The sequence below is a fragment of the Electrophorus electricus genome, chromosome 14 (genome assembly GCF_013358815.1).
Source record: "Electrophorus electricus isolate fEleEle1 chromosome 14, fEleEle1.pri, whole genome shotgun sequence".
Classification (NCBI taxonomy): domain Eukaryota; kingdom Metazoa; phylum Chordata; class Actinopteri; order Gymnotiformes; family Gymnotidae; genus Electrophorus; species Electrophorus electricus.
In genome coordinates, this window is record NC_049548.1 from 2,129,240 (window position 1) to 2,147,115 (window position 17,876).

General features: G+C 41.9%; 3 protein-coding genes across 13 annotated transcripts in view; 2 read left to right on the top strand and 1 right to left on the bottom strand.

The window, feature by feature from the left end:
• The first annotated feature begins 1,436 nt into the window (after window positions 1-1,436).
• On the top strand, window positions 1,437-3,939 carry adprm (ADP-ribose/CDP-alcohol diphosphatase, manganese-dependent). The gene is made up of 3 exons (XM_026999615.2): window positions 1,437-2,359; window positions 2,438-2,560; window positions 3,248-3,939. The coding sequence occupies exons 1-3, from the start codon at window positions 1,750-1,752 to the stop codon at window positions 3,532-3,534; spliced, it is 1,020 nt and encodes a 339-aa protein (XP_026855416.2). The 5' UTR covers window positions 1,437-1,749; the 3' UTR covers window positions 3,535-3,939.
• A 1,667-nt stretch (window positions 3,940-5,606) lies between these two features.
• On the top strand, window positions 5,607-12,737 carry map2k4b (mitogen-activated protein kinase kinase 4b). 3 transcript variants are annotated; one of them, XM_026999664.2, is made up of 13 exons: window positions 5,607-5,929; window positions 6,795-6,830; window positions 7,320-7,352; window positions 7,612-7,714; window positions 7,823-7,997; window positions 8,230-8,349; window positions 8,712-8,831; window positions 8,916-8,967; window positions 9,132-9,259; window positions 9,886-9,963; window positions 10,103-10,251; window positions 10,391-10,436; window positions 10,680-12,737. In XM_026999664.2, the coding sequence occupies exons 1-13, from the start codon at window positions 5,809-5,811 to the stop codon at window positions 10,791-10,793; spliced, it is 1,275 nt and encodes a 424-aa protein (XP_026855465.1). In that variant the 5' UTR covers window positions 5,607-5,808; the 3' UTR covers window positions 10,794-12,737. The 3 variants fall into 3 exon arrangements, with proteins under 3 accessions (XP_026855465.1, XP_026855466.1, XP_026855467.1); XM_026999665.2 differs by lacking the exon at window positions 6,795-6,830; XM_026999666.2 differs by lacking the exons at window positions 6,795-6,830; window positions 7,320-7,352.
• Window positions 12,738-14,551: 1,814 nt separating this feature from the next.
• The window catches only part of myocd (myocardin), a 62,217-nt gene continuing 58,892 nt past the window's right edge, over window positions 14,552-17,876 (bottom strand). For 5 of the 9 annotated variants that reach the window (XM_035533721.1, XM_035533720.1, XM_035533716.1 and 2 more), the window contains one exon: window positions 14,552-17,820. In XM_035533721.1, coding sequence (XP_035389614.1) covers window positions 17,252-17,820 — 569 coding nt within the window. In that variant the 3' untranslated portion in view covers window positions 14,552-17,251. The remainder of the gene's footprint in view (window positions 17,821-17,876) is intronic. The other 4 variants (XM_035533723.1, XM_035533722.1, XM_035533718.1 and 1 more) reach the window with 1 other exon arrangement.

Sequence of the window (17,876 nt, forward strand, 5' to 3'; positions counted from 1 at the left end):
GGGCCTACCTGGAGGAGATTAAACACCTGGAAAACTGGTGCCAGGAAAATAATCTCCTCATAAATGTCAAGACAAAGGAGCTGATCGTGGATTGCAGCAAGAAGCAGGAGCGGCACTACCAACCTGTGAGGATCAGTGGAACCACGGTGGAGAGAGTAGATAGTTTCAGGTACCTTGGTGTTCACATCTCGCAGGACCTGTCCTGGTCCCGCCATACCAACTCCCTGGCAAAGAAGGCTCGTCAGCATCTTTACCACCTCAAGCCTAAGAGACTTCAGACTGACCTCCAAGATGTTGCGGAACTTCTACACCTGCACTATTGAGAGCATCCTCATGGGGAACATCACAGTCTGGTTTGGGAACAGCATCAAGCAGGACAGACAAGCACTCCAGAGGGTGGCACATTCAGCAGAGCGCATCACTCGTACAGAACTTCCTGACCTGCAGACCATCTACTACAGGCGGTGCCAGACCAAGGCCAGGAGGATTGTGAAGGACCCCACCCATCCCAACAACAGACTCTTCTCTCTGTTGAGGTCAGGGAGGTGCTTTTGCTCCCGGAAGACCAACACAGAGAGACTGAAGAGGAGCTTCTTCCCACAGGCCATTCGGGCCCTGAATCAGGGAAACTGATAAAGTGTGGGGACCACCACCACCATGTGACTGTAAATATGTAAATTTGTAAGCTAGAACTGTACATTGTGTACATACATATCCACCTATCCACATTGTACATTGTGTGTGTGTGTATATATATATATAACACACACACACACACACATATATATATATATACACCCACACCCACACAAATATATATATATATATATATATATATATATATATATATATATATATATATATATATATATATATATATGTGTGTGGGTGTGTGGGTGTGTATATATATATATATATATATATATATATATAATGTGTGTGTGTGTGTGTGTGTGTGTGTGTGTTGTGTGTGTATAATTATATATATATCAACATGATCGCAAACATAGACTGACATCGGTGCAGTCATGTGGGCTCCACACTGCTCCAGAGCAGCTTTCGGCTCCGGAGCCTTCAGGGCGTCCCTCTACACACTGGTCCGTTCATGTCTAGGGTTATGACGGCATCGTCAAGGTGAACTGCTACATCCTGGACAAAAACATGACCTAAGTTTTATGCCTGAAACATACAGAACAATGACCTCTTATAAGATTTTTTTTTTTAGAAATCTGTTTGCTCTAACATTAATTGACCTTGCATGCTTCTCAGGGATTAGTTTGCGCTGTATGATCTGATCGTTTTGGCAAGCTTTCTGTCCACATCAGCTTCACTCGGGCTAACAAGATTATGTCCGATTCCTCCTGTCCCAAAGTGGTTTGTGTATAGAAAAAAATAAAATAAGACATTAACAATTAACATTAACTGCTAAATCAAATACACAGCTAATAATCTTTTTTTCAGAGCGAGAACGATGTGGGGTTTTTTTTATTCAGGATTTGTGTTTTTTCCTAACAGACTAACTCCGGTTACAGAAGGTGGCGGCAGTGCGCCTTGCTGTCCAGTGCCAACCGGCAGAAACTCCAAGAAGAAAACTCGGTGTGTTGATCTAGCTGGCTCAGTAGAGTTGTGACTTTTGTCTTATGATTCTATATCGTATTATATCACGATAACTCCAGTTTCGTTTTAAGTAGGTGTCGTTCCTAAACTATACGAGTGGCCACGTAGTTGTGGCTGCGCGCCTGGCATGTAATGGGCCAGTTCCACACATCTGCGCACAGTGTTAAACACGCCACCCAGGACGGAGTCCAACTGGAGGACGGCGCAGATCCCCTGTTCACCTTCGGAGTCATCGCCGACATCCAGTACGCCGATTTAGACGACGGCTTCAATTTCCACGGCACGAGAAAGCGTTACTACAGAAGCAGCCTCCGGCTCCTGTGCAACGCGAACAGGCGCTGGGCCGCCGAGCGGGTAAGACCCAGCTTCGTCCTGCAGCTCGGAGACGTGATCGACGGCTCCAACCGGAGGCACGGCGCGTCGCAGCGAGCCCTGCGCGCGGTCATGGACGAGTTCGGCAACTACGCGCCCGCGGTCCACCACGTGTGGGGCAACCACGAGTTTTACAACTTCAGCAGGAGCGAGCTTCTTTCGTCTGCGCTCAACAGCGGCGCGGGCGGCGACCGGGCAGGGGACGGGGTGCATGCGTACCACTTCAGCCCCGCGCCCGGGTTCAGGTTTGTCGTGCTGGACGCCTACGACCTGAGCGTTATCGGGAGAGAGCGGCGCAGCGACAAATACGAGCTGGCCTTTAAGCTCATCAAGGCGCACAACCCTAACCGCAACCTCAACGAGCCGCCAGGTACGCGAGAGCGCGTCGTTTCAAGCGTTTAACGTTGCATGAAGGTGAGAGTTTTGCGAGTGTGCGCTGCTTTTACAGGCTACAGACACTGGATAGGAAGGTTTGTGCAATTCAACGGGGGGTTCAGCCAAGAACAGCTCGACTGGCTTCATGGAGTGCTACTTGGCGCTGATGAGAAGAAAGAAAAGGTCGTTGTAGTGAGTAAGTAGAGTTTTGCAACATTTTCCGGGCCTACCACACCCATGTTGATCTTAAAGGAAGTGACTGTTTCATTGGTGCTTTGACGTTCACCTGAAGCAGTGCTTCTGATCATTGCTTCTGTATTGATCTTGCCACACGAGAAGGCGCCGTTGTGTTAACGAAAATACTACAGTATTACAGAAATAGTATTAACTTTGAACTATGTGGAAATGTAACATTTCATATGGGTACAGATATAGAGATATAAATCCAGCATTTGCACATAGTCTATTTGTCAGCTGACTTAAACTGTGTGGAAGAAGAGCAGTGCAGCACTTTAAGGACTTTAATTGAAGATGCCAAGTTCATCATCGACTTTGATCACATGTATCAGCATATCACTGAATATAGTATTTATATACATGTTTTGAATACAACCTATCTGGACAGCACAAGGATTACAAGCGCAATATCTTAATGAATTAGAAATATACCAGTAGAACAAACAGAATATTTTTTTCTGCTAGTTGTTTATTTCCAAAGCTTCTGAAAACCAGTGGCAAGAACCATTCTCAGGGTCCAACAAAATCCCAGGCCCTCTAACTTTGATAAATGATTTATCTGATCACGTTCACATTCCTTATTTGGGTTATCAGGGGCCTGTCCGTTGTAGCAATTTTGAACTGTTATTTATTTCTTTTTTGACAGGCCATATTCCTGTTCACCCCCTGTCTACTGACGGCATATGCCTTGCATGGAACTATGACAAAGTTCTCTCCATTCTGAACTCCCATAAAAGTGTGGTGTGCTTCATGGCTGGACATGATCACGATGGGGGCTACTATTTAGACACTTCTGGCATTCATCACCTCACACTGGAGGGGGTTATTGAGACCCCACCAGACAGCGATGCTTTTGGGACTGTGTATGTGTATGAAGACAAGATGGTCCTGAAGGGCAACGGGAGGATATCTGACAGACTGCTTATGTATTAGTGAGGCATAAGTTGAACATAACATGTTGCCAAAGTTTTAACTGCAATAAAACAGAAGGGATATATTCTGAAGACCATTGAAATGTATAATAAGGATAGATAGATAGATAGATAGATAGATATAATTTACATGGTGTCAGAAATGAGATTCAACCTACTAATTTATAGTTGTTTATATTACTTCTAAGTCATTAATATTTTTCAACAAAATATTGTGATCTTCATTGCAAATGAGGGAATGTATTTACAAAATTTGATGTGGGGAAAATATACACACAATTATTTATACATAAATATTTTTATATGGGAAGATGTGTAATAGTCCTATGTCTGAGTGAAATGAAAAATGATTAAAATTTATTCAGATCATTCAGTAATCACTTTAATTGAATTATAGTTTCCTGCATGGTTACATCTTTCTGAATCTTTCCAGATAACACATCTTTTAAAAATCTGTTGCAGCGTAAACAGAAGTGGGATATTTCTTTAATTAAATCTCTCTTAAGGTTTAATGCCACCACTTTATTAACATATACGTCAATTTCATCTTTACATTCACTTTACAATTCTTCAGAGTGTAGGAGACGTGTAAAGTCAAAGACGAATAAAGTTAACGGGGAAAAACTGCTTTTTTCACTGATTCCTTTCTGAACTTTATGCTTTGAGTCCTCACTACGAGCAGACATCACCCCCATTCTAAATCCTTACAGCGGCGACCAGTGTATTACAAGGTTGGCTAAAGTATGATTACTGGTCTAAATTGCTTAATTGTGTAGGCCCAGTATATCCGTTTCATAGGCTGTAGTGTTGTGAACGGCCCAAGGTAAAGTCTAAGCATGGAGAGGCAGCGTTCAGCCGTTATGCCAGGGACCAGAGAATATTAGAAGAGCCTGACACAAGATGCACTTGAATCGAAACTTTTGACAAGGCTTTTAAACTCTTTTCATACCTCCTGTTGCACTGCACGTTTAGTTTTCAATACTACTTTGCACTTGCTTTTATTTTCATATTTTATCTTAACACTTCACATGTTTAACATGAACTCTTTTGGCACTTTAATTTTTAATATTCCTTTTAGTAACTATATTTGATGTTTTTGTTCAAATCAATTATTCTTAATTTTGTCTTTTTGGTTTAAATTGTTTTATTTATGTGAAGCACTTTGAATTTCCACTATGTATGAAAAGTGCTATGTAAATAAATTTGTCTTGCCTTGTACTATAATACTATACCCTGCTTTTATAGCAATTAAATATTCTCTTTTAGGGATACTGATTGTTAATGAATGAACTCTTTTCAACTGGAAAATATAGATTTTATTTACCAGTGATGCAGAAAAAACTCATGCATCACATTTTCTTTTAAAAACAACAAAACAAAAGCATCTCCAATGTCCCATCCAGCAAAGTCAACAATCCGTCTCTTTGGTCTCTCTGAGAAAGGAGCACACCCCAAAATATGTAACAAAGGTTGGATCCAGTTTCTTCGTTATCCCTGCTGCTGTGTGTTTCCTTTAAGCTTCAACCACATTATCTTTAGGAGGGAAAAGTACAAAGGATTGCTTAGAAAAATGCTTGTGGAAAAGTTTCAATTTAGAAACAGTGCCCTCATCCAAACTTACCTGCGTTATGTAATGATATCCCATTAACGAAAACCTCTCAGGACCGGACAACAGGGATGTTCATCAGCTAGGTGCAGATGCAACCAACGTGCTTCAGAAAGATATATAAAATGATGTGTAAGTTAAAATAAGTTCACGCCATTTATACCAGGGGTTTAAATTCAAGTCTGTGGGGGAAAATGTAAAAATTTGTTAGCAGTGGCTCTCCAGAATCGCAGCTGAAAATGTCTGATCTCTCATTGAGTCTATGCATCATCCATAGCAACGTCTCACACTGTTAACTGACTTTTTAAACTTCATTTCAACTTATCCATATTCGGATCTTTCAGAGAATCACAATAATATTTTAAGACTGCTGTAAGCAAGAAACGACTCGAATCAAAAACGGGCTTTTATGCCGCAGCAATTTTATCGCGTCCGGAGACTTTTATTTTAAAATATTATTTTTCCGTCTTGGAAATCCCGTGGTATCGCTCTTTGCCCACACTCAACAGAAATCAACTGGGACCGCCAAACAAGTCCAAATGGAGCGATTCTAACACCCCGCCACCTGAAGTGAACCATGTGCTGATCCGTCCTCGATCTGCTCGTGAATATTTGCTCTGTGCGTCACGAGGGCGCGTTTTGACCACCTGCAGAAATAAAGAGTCAACAATGGCGACTCCCAGTCCCAGCACCAACTCTCCAGCCTGTGGCAGCGCCATGGGCCCGTCCGGACCCGCGCTGCGCCACCAAACGCAGACGCAGCACTTCACAGCGGCGAGCAGCATGCAGGGTAAGGGAGCACACTCGACCTCTGCAGGCTGGCCGGACTAACGCGCCGGCCGTGTCGTGCACCGTAGCTGGCGCAGCTGGTGGAGGTGTTAGGCCCCGCTACGGCTGCTTCTGGAAAACACTCGGTATGGTTTGAAGCGAGACATCACACGGGCTGTAGAGGCCAGGGGTGTGGAGAAGCGCTGCGGCATGCGCGCTCGTTTCTGCGGGCGTAGGTCGCTCGGACCAGCGCGAGCTGCGTGTAGCCGGACAGTCCGCAGCACTCGGTGGACACGCGCGTTACGGCTGGGTTTGCGGACGCATGCACGTAATCCCACATGCACGGGTTCGTCTGTAATCCTGGTAATCTGCAGCCACGCTGGTTTACCGTGTAACACAATTTCTATTCACCACGCCCTAAGACATGAAGGATGAGCTCTACTTCTGCCCGTGGCGGGACACAGTTTCACGTCTTTGTGTTTCCCCCGAGATTCCTGTTTAAATTAGTAGGTAGTAGTGAGAGGATGTGTGAGGGTCGGTTAAACACTGCTGTGCCGTCTAAGGTGTTAGGGCTACAGGTCAGTGATGATTGTGAATGCAGTGGATCCACAGTCACATACTGTGCTTTTCTTACATTGTACATGATTTCCACACGCGAGACCACTCACTTAAACGGTCGGGAAGTTTAGTAACATCAGACCATTTAATTGCGAATATTTGGAATTATATAAACAATATCTGATCAATTAGTACGTCTCTAAACTTTGTGTTCTCAGGTCCAAAGACATGAGCAAGTGCAGTGTATTATTGTTACTGTATTTATTCCAACACTAATTGGCTCACTTCATTCTAGCTTCTTAACTGTTTAAAATGTGTAAAATTCACAGAATCCAACACATGCTGGAGGTGTCAGAATGAAACAGGTATTCTTAACTTTCTTGTTATTGCCTTTTTAATTATTTTTAAATGTCACACTCACTAAATGTAAACGTACAGACTCAGCTTTCATTAAACGTTTTTAGTTTATCAGGTTTCCATCATGTGAGATGTTTGTGAATTTAGGGATGCTTTACATACATTTTGCAGATACATACTTGGGATGCCACACAAAGTAAACTAGGCTGTAGTACAGGCTGTACAGTGTGGTGTGCATCATAGACTTCAGAATATTAGAAATGTTTTTCTTGCTGTATGCAAGAGAACAGTGTTTGTCCGTCTAGATATTTGTGTTGTCAACTGGGCTGAATATATGGAAATAGTTGGTATTTTTTGTGTGTAGTGGAGAACTGAAACACACACACACACACTAAATAAATAAATAAAAAACTGTGTGTGTGTTTGTTTCAGTTCTCCACTATTACTTAGTTTTACTTTAGTCAGATCCTATTTCTTTTTTGTCTTTTCCACTGCAGGGTTTCAGATAAATCTGTCTGGTGTGCCCCAGAGTAAGTCTCTGTTTGAACGTGTGGTTGTTTTGATCACTATAATTTTATTATTCAATCTATAAGCGGAATGCAGTTTTAGAATAACCAGACATGAACTGTTTTACTGAAACCATGTTTTTATATATATATATATATATATATATATATATATATATAGATTATTTCATTTAGAGCAACGCTTTTCTTTTTTAAAATTTGAAGAATACCACATTCATCCCTTCCGTTATGCTAATGGTGTTTTCTTTTCTGACTGTGCCAGGTAAGCGCAAAGCCCTGAAGTTAAACTTTGCTAACCCTCCAGTCAAACCAAATGCCAGGCTGCCTGTGTCTTCTGGAACCCCATCTTTCCAGAACCCACACATGTAAGCGGCTAAAACGAACACTCGCACAAACGCCGCAGCTGAGTCCTGCACACCTGCAGATTTGCAGGTTTTGTGGGGTTTTCACTGGGTCTTTGGGTTGGCTTTCAGAGAGAGACTGCGCACTCAGAGCATCGAGTCGTGTGGGAAGCTGAAGATTTCTCCTGAGCAGCACTGGGATTTCACTGCAGAAGACCTGAAGGACCTTGGTGAGATCGGCAGGGGAGCCTACGGCTCTGTCAACAAGATGGTTCATAAACCCAGTGGCCAGATTATGGCTGTCAAGGTGAGAGCCCAGGACGCTGTTTTGTGAAGGTGGTGTTTGTTTTGTTTTTTTCTCGATTAAAGATTTTACAGTACACAGCAATTAAGGATGGAGTGTTACGGGCTTTGAAATGAATCACCACTTTCCACGCAGCTTTATGCTTTTCTAGTTTTAATGCAGGGACGTGCCAGGTGGAAACCGCGGCGTCTATGCGGCTGCGTGTGTCATCCTCTATGGTGTGTTTGTGTTGCAGAGGATTCGCTCCACCGTTGATGAGAAGGAACAGAAGCAGCTGCTGATGGACTTGGATGTGGTGATGAGAAGTAGCGACTGCCCATATATCGTCCAGTTTTACGGGGCCCTGTTCCGAGAGGTAAACTCACTTCAATCCAGGTTTCCAGTCGCCCCTTACACCTAGTCTGTCTGTGTGTCTGTGTGTCTGTGTGTCTGTGTGTCTGTCTGTCGGGCAGAAAGGAAAGATTCCACTACAGTAGGATGATCTTTAGCATAAATGAAAGCTTGAAAGTTATATATTGTAATAAATCTTTGAATCTTAGAACTGTTTTTATGTTTATCTATGCAGAATTGGGTAGGTTTATGTTGAGGCTTTGGTTGTTTGAATATTTTCAGGTTGTGAAGGATAGGCTATGGCCTGACAGTTTCCTGTCCTTTTTGTTTTTTAATGAATTACTTAATTTATTAATTCGTTTTTTTTGTTTGTTTTTTTTTAAACAGGGTGACTGTTGGATATGTATGGAACTTATGTCTACCTCGTTCGACAAATTCTACAAATATGTATATTGCTCATTAGATGATGTCATTCCAGAGGAAATATTAGGCAAAATTACATTAGCGGTAAGTGCAGTAATGACGCTGTGACGTCCTCTAATGCTGCTATTAGAAGTGTTGCCTGATTTTTATTTTTCAACCTCATTACAGACTGTGAAAGCACTGAATCACTTGAAAGAAAACTTGAAAATAATTCACAGAGGTGAGTAGAAAATGTCTTTACTGTCAAACTTTATACACGATGACTTCTAAGTAGACGTCCAAGTGACCATTTTTAAAAGCGATTGTTGGGCTTTTGCTTTTCGCACAAGCACTGTGCCACCTAGTGGTCATATGTGTTCTTTTCCTTTTCTCCTCTTATTCTAGACATCAAACCCTCTAACATTCTCCTGGATCGAAATGGCAACATAAAGCTGTGTGACTTTGGTATCAGTGGGCAGCTGGTGGACTCCATAGCCAAGACTAGAGATGCTGGCTGCAGGCCTTACATGGCTGTGAGTTACTGCCTCTTTACTGGCACTTTTTATTTATTTATTTCTCCCATTTATTTCAAAATTTTAGTCGGTATGCCAGTTCCCACATATCAGTTAGCTGACCACCCCCACCGTACAGTGACTACCAACCCTGGAATATGCGGCCAGCTCGTGCTTCCTCTGAAATGCGTGAAGCCAAGCACCAAATCTTTCCCGTATCCTGCTCATGCTGTAACACAGGGCAGCTGAATGCACTCGGAGTAAATCGCTTTCTACCCTGGTCAGCATACACAAGCACCCAGGCATCCATGATTGAGGAGTGTTGCTGCGATTGGCGGGATGGTGTAACGTTGTCCCACCCAATCAGAGAGCAGCATCAGTGTTGATCTCTTCTTCTCCCTGCCACAGAAGGCTGTCGCATCATTGGCGTTTGAACCAGTGAGCCACCAGTGGACGCCGTTCAGAAACCTTGTTTTTATTACATTTTTTTAACGGGGCTTATATATGGTGCATTTTAATGATGCAGTGCTTTTGTTTTTTGAAGCTCAAATTTTAAATGCAAAATTTAACAGAACTGAGATGATGCTTAAAATGTATAAGATAATTGTGTGATTATCGTTCCTGCAATTTTATCCCCTCTGTCATAGCCTGAAAGGATAGACCCCAGTGCTTCCCGACAAGGATACGATGTGCGCTCGGATGTGTGGAGTTTGGGAATCACTCTGGTATGGCCACTATTAAACCTCAGCGTCATACCTGCTGCTTGCGTTTCATGTCCGTACACTGGGTTGGTGTCTTATTGTTCTGCATGCAATGTGAGAGGAGTGTTAAGGTCCGGAGTGTTCTGCACGCTTTCCCCGGCAGTACGAGCTGGCCACAGGACGTTTCCCGTACCCGAAATGGAACAGCGTGTTTGACCAGCTGACCCAGGTAGTAAAGGGAGACCCTCCGCAACTTAGCAATTCAGAGGAGAGGCAGTTTTCTCCCAAATTCATCAACTTTGTCAACCTATGGTGAGTTGCCTCAGTTTTGTTTGCCTGCTTATATGTGTACATGAAGACATTTTCAAAGCAAGTTTTGCTTGAGCTGAAACTGACCAGAATTGTATAGTAAGCACAGGCTTGGTGGTCCTCTTGTATCCTTGCCTTCCAGCCTTACAAAGGATGAGTCGAAAAGGCCAAAATACAGGGAGCTTCTGGTAAGTGTATCTTCTGGCAATATCCATTAGTACAGAATTTACTGTCTGGTTATAAATCTCTGAAAGTTGATACATCATGGTGTTAATGCAATGTCGTAGTGTTAAGTATTATGCCCGTTTGAGCTGGCATCATTATTTTATATAATGCTCAGTTAAGACAGCCTGATCAAAACCTCTTTGGAGCTGTTAATACATTTTACGTGACGTGACGCCCCCCCCCCCCCCAACCCCCTGGTGCTGCAGAAACACCCCTTCATTCTAATGTACGAGGAGCGAGTCGTGGATGTCGCCAGCTACGTGTGTAAGATCCTGGACGAGATCCCGGCATCCCCCAGCTCCCCAATGTACGTCGACTGATTCTGCCTGGGCCCCATGCGGCACGGCTCTGCACCCCTGCTCCAACACTGCTTTTAAAAAGTGACACTCGAAACCCCAAAACATGTTGTGCAATAAGGATCCGCTTTCATCTTAAAAAAGAAATCCATTTGCTATATCGGTCAGCAGAACCAAGATAGTTCAGATTAGAGCCTAATAGATTGTCTGATGTGTCGTATGCCACACGATGCCACGCGATGCCATTCTAGCTGAGCTTGTTTCCAGAATTGGACCACACAACTTGGAACACCCTTATTCAGTTCGCAGATCATGAAAGCAATGTTTGTCTCTGTGTTCATGGGAATAAAAAATAATAACTAAATTGTGTATATATATATCTACTTGAAAGTAATATAAGCGATATAAAACTTACCAAAAGAAAAAGTCACAATGATACACAAATGGACAGAAAATGACTACCGTTTCCTGTAACATATATAATTTCTATAATGGGTCGTGTCATTTAGGTCAATATTTGTACAGGTAAAGCACATTTTTAGTTTGTAAAATAACTTCGTATGCAGAAGTATTGTTCTACTTCAGAGACTCTTGAAAGGATGGTTGGAGATTTTCCTGTAGACCTTCTGCTCCACATCCTTGGAGTTCTGGCTGTTTGGAGTCCCTCCAGTCTGAAATTCCAACATTCTTCAATTCCGTTTCTACGACGCTGAAGTCTGTGCATGCCGCACCTTGGACTGGTGTGGGAAAGACGCGTAGGATGCTCAAGCAGAAGATTTCCAAGAAAGTGAAACATTAAGTCTAGTTTAAAGAAAATCTTAAGTTATCCTTTTTAAGTAGCTTTATTTCATGAATATGCAATTCTAACCCACCAAATCGTGTTCACTGCATTTAAGAAAAATCTCCGGTGTAGTGAACACTTGAATAAAAACTTCAGGACACTTTGACACAATTGTAACTGTATGTATAACTTTGTCAAGCCATGATTGCTCAGCAACGCCCCCCGTGGTTCTCCGTTGCAGAAGCTGCCGTTCATTTTGCCTCAGTAATTTTTATTGGCATGTGACGAAGCACGGCACTTTGACTTGGGGGAGGGAGGTAAAGGACGTTCAGATGTCTTTGTTTGGCTTGCATACTACACTTCGCCTAAGCACTATTGTTTGGTAAATGATTTGAAAAAACCAACTATATGCCACCAGAGAGCATTGAAATACTGCTGAACTCAGTAGTCTCCGTAGTGTGAAAAGACATTTATCTGGCCAAAATATAAGAGAACTTGGACTGAATGGTTAACTAGATATCCTTTTTAAAATAGGGGCAGCATAATTCAATTTTAGCCATTTTAAAAGCTTTCCAAAAAGTGAGCATTGTACAAAATGACAAATTAGTAGCAGCCATTAGTATTAGAAGGCATAGGTGTAGGGTTTTGGGTGGGGGTGGTTGGTGGGTGACGTATCTCCCCCTATACTTTCTGCTTACATTACTCATATAATGTTTTTGGTTGGGTGGTGTGAGCAGTGTAAACCCCCACCAAAGGAAACCTAGGCCACTGTTGGAAGGGAAAAAAGGCTCAATATATGTTTGAAATCAACATGTATCATTATACTGTATCACTATCAAGTGGGAAATATGTTCAAAAAATGTTCACACTGTGAAAATATTTGAAGTGTATGTTGTGAACGCAGATATCTGTAAAAAACACCATAGTAATGAGATGCTGTGCAGAGATATCGCCTTATGTCTGGTTTGGATGTGCTTAACCTGATGACTCTGGGCTGCGTTTTGCTCACTTCATGTATTTAAGGAATTTCCTGAAATCTTTAGTGTTCACATAGTATCAGTAAGATCTAAGTGTCTGCAGGTCAGTCGTGAAGGTTCGGATGTGACTGTGAGCTTATTGTCCTGTTTCTCTGTAAGGTCTGGAGTCAGACGAGCACAGTGCTAGAATAAATCCAGTGAATTAGCCTCTATCTGTGTACTGACTATTTGTTTGACAGTGGGATGGAATAAAATGGAATCTTAACTTTTTTGGATATAAAAATTCACAGTTTTGTGTAGGTTTTATTTATATATATTTTATTTATATATATATATATATATATATATATATAAATAAACTTCTCAATTTGTGCATGCGCGTATGCATGCAAAATAATGCAAACTAAGAGACCACTACAAAATTCAGTTTCTCTAGTTTTACAATTGATGGGTATGTGTTTGACCAGGCTGAGCAGTTTTTTGTTTGTTTGTTTGTTTTTTGTTATAAAAAATGTATTTTAAAGTATGTTTTTGTTTTTTATGAAAATGACTAATGGTTAAAATAATGAAACAGTTACAGAAATTTCAGACCAAAAATAACGCAAAGAAAACAAGCTCATATTCATTTATAAACAACACAGTACTAATGTCAACTTAGGATGAGTGAAGAAATCAATATTTGGTGGAATAACCCTGATTTTCAATCACAGCTTTCATGCGTCTTGGCATGTTTTCCACCAGTCCCTCACAATGCTGTTGGGTAACTTTACGCCACTCCTGGCCCAGAAATTCCAGGAGCTCGGCTTTGTTTGATGGCTTGTGACCATCCATCTTCCTCTTGATCACATTCCAGAGGTTTTCAATGGGGTTCAGGACTGGAGATTGGGCTGGCCATGATGGGGTCTTGATCTGGTGGTCCCTCATCCACACTTTGATTGACCAGGCTGTGTGACATGGAGCATTGTCCTGTTGAAAAAAACAATCGTCAGAGTTGGGGAACACTGTCAGAGCAGAAGGAAGCAAGTTTTCCTCCAGCAGTTTTGTAAGTGGCTTGATTCATGTGTCATTCACAAAGACAAATCTGTCTGATTCCAGCCTTGCAGAAACACCCCCAGATCATCACCGATCTTGCACCAAATTTCTCAGTGGGTGTGAGAGACTCTGGCTTGTAGGCCTCTCCAGGTCACCGTCTAACCATTACATGACCAGGTGTTGGACTGAAAATTGCACTCATCAGAGAAGATGACCTTACTCCAGTCCTCTATGGTCCAATCCTTACGGTCTTTTGCAAACTTCTTTCTGGCTCTTCTTTGCTTCTCAATGATTAATGGCTTTTTCTAGCTTTGCACAACTTCAGCGCTGCCTCCAGAAGCCTGTTTCAAACTGTCCTCAGTGTGGAAGTCACCCCAGCTGCTGGATGACATTCTTTTTGTAGGTCACTTGATGTCATCTTACGCTTGTTAAGTGACATTTGAATGAGCTGGTGATCATCACGGTCGGTAGACGGTCATTTTCCACCTCTGCCAGTCTGTAGCTGTTGTTGTCCCTGTGTTTGCTGCTTCACCTTGTTCTATTGGACTGCAGTTTTTGAAATTTTCAAGATGGAAGCAACCTGGTGCTCACCGTATCCCTCTGCCAGTAAAGCTACAATTGAACCCTTCTTCTCAACTCTTTTGGCACAGTCTGTTGCTGTATTTTGACTACACTTACTTTATTAGTCCTAGCACTGCTTTTCCCATCCAGCTGGTTCTATAACAGGTGAACAGTGATGACAGCTGCAGTGGTTACTATACTGTTGCTCGTTAGAACAGGATTTTGTTAAGCTGATCACCTATTCAGCATCTCATTAAGTAGAATGAGGTGTGTCAGTGAAGGAATTCAGCAAACACTTGAACGGAATGGCTGCTGTACATGTGGAGATGCTGATTTAAGAAAACATTGGCTTGGTCTCTTATTTTTTTTCCAGAGCACATATATTAAATGTGAGTTCTGTTCATTACCCAGGAAATGATAGACTGGAGTGGGCCATTTTTAGAAATGTGTTTTATTAAAGTCTTTTAATAGTTGCACAGTGGTGGAGACATACTGAGACTGTTTACATCATACAGCTGTTCAGTGGCCAAGCAATACAAAAGCTTTTTGTCGTATCGATATATTTTTTTCCCCAGGAGAAAAAAAATAGACAAAAACAACTACCACATTTTCTTCAACAAGACCGAGGGATCGCGTGTACTGAGCAGGCGTGCCTCGGCCAGGGACTGGATGTCAGTCACCTGGCCAGCTTGGAGGGGCGTGTGGTTATATTGGGGAACTGTGCATAGTGTGAGATTCTGTTTTTCATTCCAGCATCATATAAACGGTCTGAAAATAGCAACCCTGGCTGAGTTAGCTCTATTGGGCATATGGGAGTTTATTTCATTGGTATAATTAGAAATTTCAATAAGTGTCACATATATAAACAAACAAAATGTGTTTCATAATTGTAATAGTACATTACAAAACATTAGGACCCAGGTGAATGGATGAGAATGTATAAACCCATTGCAGTACCTTTTAATAGTTACAGTCTGCTGTTCCTGAAAGCAATTTGTATTGAACTATTGAGTTATTGGTAGTATTGCAGTTTGGCCTCATAGATAAAACTAATCACATTGTTTAAAGTTGCATACAGATTTGTGCAGGACACAGGACAACTCGATGAAAGACTATAAATCTTAGCTGTGTCTATAATCTTGCTAAAATAAATCAGCCCTTGGTCTTGATCCATAATGCCAAAAATAGCATTTTATTGTTTAAAAAATCCCTTTGTTAGTGATGTTTGTACTCCAATACTGTACTGTCCATTTACTTTCTAAGTTCATTTGAAAGTCCTTTTAATATTTCGCTGGATCCGATAGTAAACTGTGAATGACCAGATGGAGAAGGTTAAGTGGAGTGATTTCTGTATCCTAACATAAATGCTTAACTTGTCATTTGGACAGTTTGTACTCATAACAGTTGTGTTTGTGTTCTACAGCTATCAGCTTGGGTTAACCAGCAATCAAAATAATGAAGTGAACCATTCATATATCCCACAGCATACAAATCAGAATTTCAGTACCAATCTGTTCAGTTTACACTGTGACAGAAATGTCTTTCTCTGTAGATTGTCGGTGTGTCTTTTTTGCCTTTTACTGATCTGTTATTTATAAGTAGCCACCAAGGCAATTTTATAATAAACAAAGATGCCCATTTTTTTAAAGAACACGACTCTAAGCATCATGACAAATATTTGCATAACAGCCCCAGTGTGGGGGCCTGTCTTCACAGTAAAGCTTGATACACTATATTCCGCTTCACTCTGCTCAAATATTGGTGAGAACAGGGATCTGCCATTGAGAAGCGTCTAATGCCTTCATTATTTTAATACATTTATTAAAACCTAATTTATTGCATAACTTGAAATGTGACGTAAATGCGACAAATGCTTTATTTTTAACATGTTAAGTTGAATATTTAATATACTGGAATACTGATATTTTAAATTATGTTGATGCTTGGTTAGGTACAGTACGTTGTGTTACAAAAGACAAAAGATGGTTCTATGGACAAATATTAGCTTTTCATTTTTGTATAAACGCGAACTTGGACTTCAGTAGTTTTATATCATTTGCTCAAAGGGATATCAATGCCTCATAAATATCGCATGTAAAAATATCTATGAAAATGTCCAGATAAATACATCTAATAAGTGAAGTCTTCCAAGGTACCAAATGGGTCACATGTCAATAGTATTAAAATCATATTAAAACAGCAATGATTCAGTCTGATATATATGGGCAAGTGCTGAGCTGGGTGTAAACTGGGTTTACCAAAAACACTGTTAACTATGTACATGATACAGGCCTGTTTTTCTCCACATTCAATTAGGAAATAACATTCAAACACTGTCGCGGTTCCGACTGACTTAAATGGTCCTTAAGGCTCCAGTGGTTGTAAAATGGGCACATATTGGTCGATCTCTTTATTCTATCTCGCACAAGAAATCTCAGCTGTCTAAATAAATAAAAATGACTAAATGGGAATGGAAACAGAAAATAAGTGAAAAGAGTTAATTACATGCTTTCCAAAAATCTATGCAAAGCCAAATGTGTCAAAGTTCTATACTACTCAAGGTGCAGTGTGAGCATTAATGTATATTTACAAAGCACATTACAATATGTGATGATAAATTGATTTTAGTGAACACTTCCGAAGTGTTTCCACACACCATGAATGTGCAGGGCAAAAAAACAACAACTTTGTACCAGAAGTGTAATATTTACAAATGGACTGCTAACACTGTCGAATTATAGATGTGTTTCAATGCAATTTGGTTTGTAGGTTTTTCCCGTTTCCAGTAATTAAAACGTTCTTTCCTGGAATATGTAGTCCAAAGGATTTTCAAGTTTTGATGGATCAGCGCAAGTAATAAGAGCTACACTGAAAGTAAAACTATAGAAAGGAGGTCTTCTCCCCAAGGCACCTGTGGTGATGGCATCCATCTCTTGACTGACTCATCATTACAACATGGCAGCCTGATGCTGGTTGGTTGTACAATTGCTGAGAGGGTCATTTTGACTATTAAAGCACTGTAAAGGGACATCTGCATGAGTGTGAAGTGCTGTGCAGTGCATTACTGTGGTATAGTGCCCTTGTATCTATCTAGCTGGGTTTATTGTGTTTTTGGAAGGTTCTCATCAGCTTCACCAGTGCTCTAGGTGCAAGTCCATGGCAGAGTTCAAGTTGATGTCCGTCACATCTAGGAATTCCGTGTTGAAGATGCTGGGTCCAGCCGGAGGCATTCCGCTGCCGAACGCCGTAGCTGAGCTGGGCGGAGTCAAATCCAGCCATTCCATGGCCTCCCACGGCGATTCCGTATAGGTCATCCCGAGCCCTTGGCTGTCGGTGGCCACTGGCGACACTTTGGTGGCCATGGGGCTCAAAGGGGTGTCCATCATGTCGCGGTTGCCTAGCAACTTGTCATCGTGGCGATGGCCTGCGAATCCCTCTCCGACCTCCTCCAGTGGGGCGTCCTCGGCGGCCATCTTCAGCGGCATGATGTCGCCCGGCCGGGTCATGGGGCTCCCCAGGAGCACCTCCAGGTGGCAGTCCGCGGCAGCGTGCTCGTATGGCATCATAGAGGCTGCCACGTGGCCGTAGTGTCTGTGGAACTTTGGGATGGCCGCGGCGCCAGCGCTGCTGGGTGGAACTGTAAGGTGAGGCACAACTTTGGTTACAGGGCACCTCCCTTCTTTGGCGTTAGCTGGCATTTCTTTGAAAAAAAGGGGAACGGGAAGGATGTCACAGCACAGACAGTGAACTGTTTGT